At 40.1% G+C, this 5,232-nt stretch overlaps 1 protein-coding gene across 1 annotated transcript in view; it reads left to right on the top strand.

Moving 5' to 3' along the window:
- DGKK (diacylglycerol kinase kappa) overlaps positions 1-5,232 on the top strand; it is a 123,514-nt gene that overhangs the window by 107,949 nt on the left and 10,333 nt on the right. The window contains exons 18-22 of the mRNA XM_003799668.2: positions 598-705; positions 3,161-3,257; positions 3,532-3,639; positions 4,293-4,406; positions 4,735-4,869. Of these exons, the coding sequence (XP_003799716.1) occupies positions 598-705; positions 3,161-3,257; positions 3,532-3,639; positions 4,293-4,406; positions 4,735-4,869 (562 nt within the window). The remainder of the gene's footprint in view (positions 1-597; positions 706-3,160; positions 3,258-3,531; positions 3,640-4,292; positions 4,407-4,734; positions 4,870-5,232) is intronic.

Genomic DNA, 5,232 nt, shown 5'->3' with positions numbered 1-5,232 from the left:
GACACACCTAAGATGCTCTTATGGCACACCAGTGTGCAGCCACATACTGGTTGAAAATCATTGCCCTAAATGGATGTGGGAGACTTGAAAAATTGCTTGACATTTTTGTTGTATACCTGTCTGCCATCTTTTATCAGTCTTTCCCCCTAAATGTGCAGTTACTTTGCCCTGTGATAGCAGACATCACTGAGAGTAATAGTGCAGACTTAACTGTCATGACACATTTGTATTTGGAATACTCAAAAGTTTTTTATGGGAACAAGCCAATGACTCTCTTTCCCTTTATTATATGTTAAAAAATGCAGACCACTCATATATGAGGCCTCCAAAGATGATTAAAATTATGAATGTTGTTTCTTTATTATGAGGCCTAATTCCACAGAATCTTGCCAACCAACCAACTGGGCATTCTTTCTTACAACTACCAAGATACTTGCTAACATAATAGGACACAAAGGTGTGCTTCTCAAAAATACTGTGGTTTGTGCCCAAGGTGGGAAAGGTCTTAACCTCAGCAATTTTCCATCATACAGATACATCTGATAGTGGCCATTCTTTCTTATAGTAATGTTTGTCCTCTTCCTTGGCTAATTTCAGACGCTTCAAAGAAAAATGTGTCATGAATAACTACTTTGGAATTGGACTGGATGCTAAAATTTCTCTGGATTTCAATACCAGAAGAGATGAACACCCAGGGCAATACAAGTAAGAAAAGGAAACTCTCTTCCCTACACAATTAAGTTCATGAACTCCTCCTATAAAAATTACTATATACACCTTATGCTGAATATCACTTATAGTCACCTTCGAGGTACTCCCCTTGAGAAGCTATGTACTTATGCCAGCACCTACCTAGTCCACCCTTCAAAGCAACTTTGGAATTCTTTTCCTAAAATGACCACGAGAGCTGTCATTGTATGAAGTCTAACAATTAAGTTTGTGAGTTCACCCTAGAAAAAATGCTATATACCTCATTGCTGACTACAGTCACCCTTAAAGTACTCCCCTTGGCCATCTGGTGATAATCAGCAATAAGGTATGTAGCACTTTTTCTAGGATGAGTTCTTGAACTTTAATGTCCAACCTCATACACATATGTATTCTTACATTCCCTCTCAGACAAGCAACAGAAAGAAAGCACTGCTTTGGAAGTAAAATGCATTGGCACCAAGACTAGCCTACTGGGACAGTTTGTCCCAAATGTTGGGCTGGTCTGTGATGACTACATTGGCATCCTAAGGTACCTTCATATTCTAGACCTGTGGATGGCTGTTGTATAACAGGTACTTGTGTTACTATCATTAGGAACAGATTACATTGACTTGATTCAACAAATTGCCCATCTTTGTTCTGTCATGAGAGTATAACTAGATCTTAGTAGATCTTAGTAGTAGCTTCAGATCTCTTTTTGTTGTTCTGATGCTCAGAGCATCAAAGATCCCCCTGTTGGTTCTTAGTATTCTTAACCTGGTTACCCTAGACCCATCGGGTGTTGGGCTACTTGTCACCTTCTGGTACTTTTGCAGTACTGACATTATCTACCATAGCCTTGGAGTTCTTGTGGTAAATTGGAACTATAAGTAAAAAGAAGCATGCCACTCTGACCCTACCTCACCACTGCCACTAGAACTACTTTCTCAGAGCAGGCCTGGGCTGAGAAACAAGAATGGTATCATATATGTGATTTGCAAAATGTTTTTCCCAATCTGTTGCTTGTCTTTTCATTTTCCTAGTGCTATCTTTTGAAGTACAAAAGTTTAATTTTAATGAGATCCAATTGATCATTTTTTCTTTATGGACCATGCCATTGGTGTCATATCTAAGAAATTTTGGCCTGACTCAAGGGTTTAACAATTTGGTACTAAGTTTTCTTCTAAAATTTTTACAGTTTTAGCACTTACATTTAATTCTATGAAATACTTTGAGTTAATTTTTATGTACGTAATGTGTGAGATAAAGATCTAATTTTATCTTTTTTAATGTGGATATTCAATTATTTCAGCACCATTTTTACAAAAGTATCCTTTCCCCAGTGAATGTGTTGTTACCTTAGTTGAAAATCAATTTATCATAAATGTCAGGATTTAATTCTAGACTCTCACTTCTGTTACATTGATTTATGCATCTATCCTGCGCAAGTATCACACTTTTTTGATAACTGTAGCTTTATAGCAATTTTTGAAATTGGGAAATGAAAGTCCTTCAACTTTATTCTTTGTTTATAATTGTTCTGGTTGTTCTAGGTGTTTTGCATTTCCATATAATTAAATCCCTGTTGTTATAGATGAGGAAACTAAAGTGCCCAGAGAACTTATGGTTTTAAACAGAGTCTAAATAATTTAGTGTTAGACTTCTTAGATTTGAAAATTTATTCCTTGTGGTAGCTCATTTCTGTGGCTCCACTTTATAAGTTTGGTAGCTCATTTCTGTGGCTCCACTTTATAAGTTCACAGTAAACCATATCCAGCCTTTCTAGTTATTGTACACTCCCCATCTATATTTGTCAGATATTGTACAGTCAACAAGACCCTGGTCCTTCCCACTTCCACCCCAAGTCTGCTAATATCCTTACCTATGTCATATTTTTCTCCATTGAGTCTTTCTCTAAATCTCCCTAGTAAATTTAGTTCTATTCTATGGCACCAAATTAAGTGTTTAATATATAAATCTGGTGTTTAGAAAAGTCCTCCAATTTGCCAGAAATGTTGCTGCTTCAAAAAACTTAGCCTAAGCATCAAATGTTTCAAATGAAATTGATTCCAAGCAGGTAAAATCTTTTGCTCCTAGAGTGGCAATGCCAGGGTAGCTGGTATGTACTGGTAGCTACACTCACAGCTTATTATAAGCATTGCTTTCTGATTATAGCATGTTCCTTCCAAGTCTGGATAAATATCAGCAGCAAAGAGAAGTGGAAAATTTATCTATTGATAGGATGCTTAGGCTTGAGATAAGTCCAGGAGTCCATTTCTACATGTACTTGAATGAAAATACCAGTTACCTATCCTAGTAGCTTCTCTTATTCCAGTTACCAATCAGCATGACTCCTCTCTATAGAAGAAAGCACTTGAGAAATAAGATAGTTTCCTTTTCCATCTTTCCCCTGTCCATTCATCTTTATATTATTCACCCTTTATCTTTTTCTACCCTTATCTCCCCATAGTAGCCGCCTTAAGAACAAGATGTGGTATGGCCTTTTGGGAAGCAAGGAACTTCTGCAGCGCTCTTACAGGAAACTGGAAGAACGTGTGCACCTGAAGGTTAGTGGAAAAGGAGGTGGCCCTCCTAGGTATAGAGAAAGAATATCTCATGGCCTTGGGATCAACTTTGCCCTATATCCTTGGTTCTTCCTAAGATTTAACTCTGTGATCCTCACTCACAGCTCATGGGAGGAAGGCATGGAGATAGATTTCCATTTTATAGATACGAAAATAATAGGATGAAGAAAAGACAGAGATCTTTCCCATCTCTGTAAATACCCCTTCATGTTGGTACCCGAAGATCTAGCCAATGAGAGCTACTCTTTTCTTTCAGTGTGATGGAGAAGCCATCTCCTTGCCAAACCTGCAAGGCATTGTAGTGCTCAACATTACCAGCTATGCCGGTGGTGTCAACTTCTGGGGAGGCAATACAGCGACCACAGTGAGTGTGGAACAAAGAACAGGGTGGGAGAAAGGCATGATCCCACAAAGGTATTTCAGAAAGGAGTAGTGGGCTGGCTGGAGGGGGGAGTGGACAATTGGGGAAGAGTATGTGGGCTGGAAATCTTTATTAGCAGCAGCCATCCAATTAGGTTTTTCAGCAATTATAATCCCAGAGCACAAATATTAACCAAAGACCTCCAGATTAGGTGAAGTCTTAGGTGCTGCTTGGGCTTCAAATTTTCCACTCCTCAGGCCTGACAGATACTTTAAGGGCTACCTAGACCATGCTCTTTTCTCCATGGAATCTGTCAATAAAATCCCCTGGGAGGCTGGCCATGAGCCCTCTACTCTGAGCTCACCCAAGAAGGCAATGAGGCCAATAAGATAGGCCTTGCAGATTGATGATGTGAATTGGATAAGGAAGGAACTGGTTAAAAGCTGTGATCTTCAAAGAGGCTCTAAGTATTGATATCAATGCCCTTTTCCCAGATGGCTTCCTTACCTCATCTTTTCCTCCTTTAATAGTGCAGTTTTTCTACTTTTCATGAGCTAGAAAAATTCTCACCAGGAGACTTCAAAGCATTTCCTGCTTATTGTAGACAAAGTGTGGTTTTCCAGGGATGGAAATATGACACAGTTCTTCCTCCTCAGGAATATGAGGCTCCTGCAATAGATGATGGGAAGCTGGAGGTAGTGGCAATCTTTGGTTCTATACAGATGGCAATGTCCCGAATCATCAACCTGCATCATCATCGCATTGCCCAGGTAGGCAAGAGTTGGGTGGGAACAAGAAAGGTCCTGAGATTTTTGGTTGCAACCCAGGATGTGGGGTACTCCTAACAATTAACCAGCTATAAAGGGCCAGGTTATCTTGTGGACCACAAGGTACCAACTAAGGTTGGTAATGGAGATGGCAGGGACCAATGGAACAAAAAGCCCATAGGAAATAGGTGTTTCTCCCTGGGGTAATCTGATTCACATCCTTGTCCATGCCACGTCAAATATACATTCAGGTTGTAACTTTGAGATTATCAGATTGGTCTATAGCAGTTACCTCATTTTCTCTCCCATTCTCTCTCATCTTCTCTGGCAGTGCCGTGAGGTAATGATAACCATTGATGGCGAAGAAGGTATCCCAGTGCAGGTGGATGGGGAAGCCTGGGTTCAGAAGCCGGGCCTTATCAAGATTAGATACAAGAATGCTGCCCAGATGCTAACAAGAGATCGGGTAAGAGGGGGAAAGCTCATCTTGGGCTCTTACCACTGTCTTATCCATAGCTATCACTTGAGTACTAAAAACTTCCAGTCAAGCCAAATTCCTCAAAGGGAGGTCTGCATGTCCCTTATAACTGAGGTCCTGGTTATAAATGTATGTTCCTGGGCCCCACACCAGATCTACTTAACAAACTGGGGATGAGTAGTACCCAGGCATGTACCTCTGTAAACTAGTGCCTCAAGACATTCTGACATATTCTGGAATTTGCAAACTACTGTCCAGAGAGTGAGATAAGGAGCTTCTTCCTGTGGTTTTGGATGAGGTCACCCTCTTCCACTGTAGAGAGAGCCACAGGCCTCAGGTGGTCATTGAAAA

The sequence above is a fragment of the Otolemur garnettii genome, unplaced genomic scaffold (genome assembly GCF_000181295.1).
Source record: "Otolemur garnettii isolate 467f Iridium unplaced genomic scaffold, OtoGar3 scaffold00153, whole genome shotgun sequence".
NCBI lineage: Eukaryota > Metazoa > Chordata > Mammalia > Primates > Galagidae > Otolemur > Otolemur garnettii.
The sequence above is the reverse complement of the archived record's forward strand: the minus strand, read 5'-3'. Positions and strand labels throughout refer to the sequence as shown.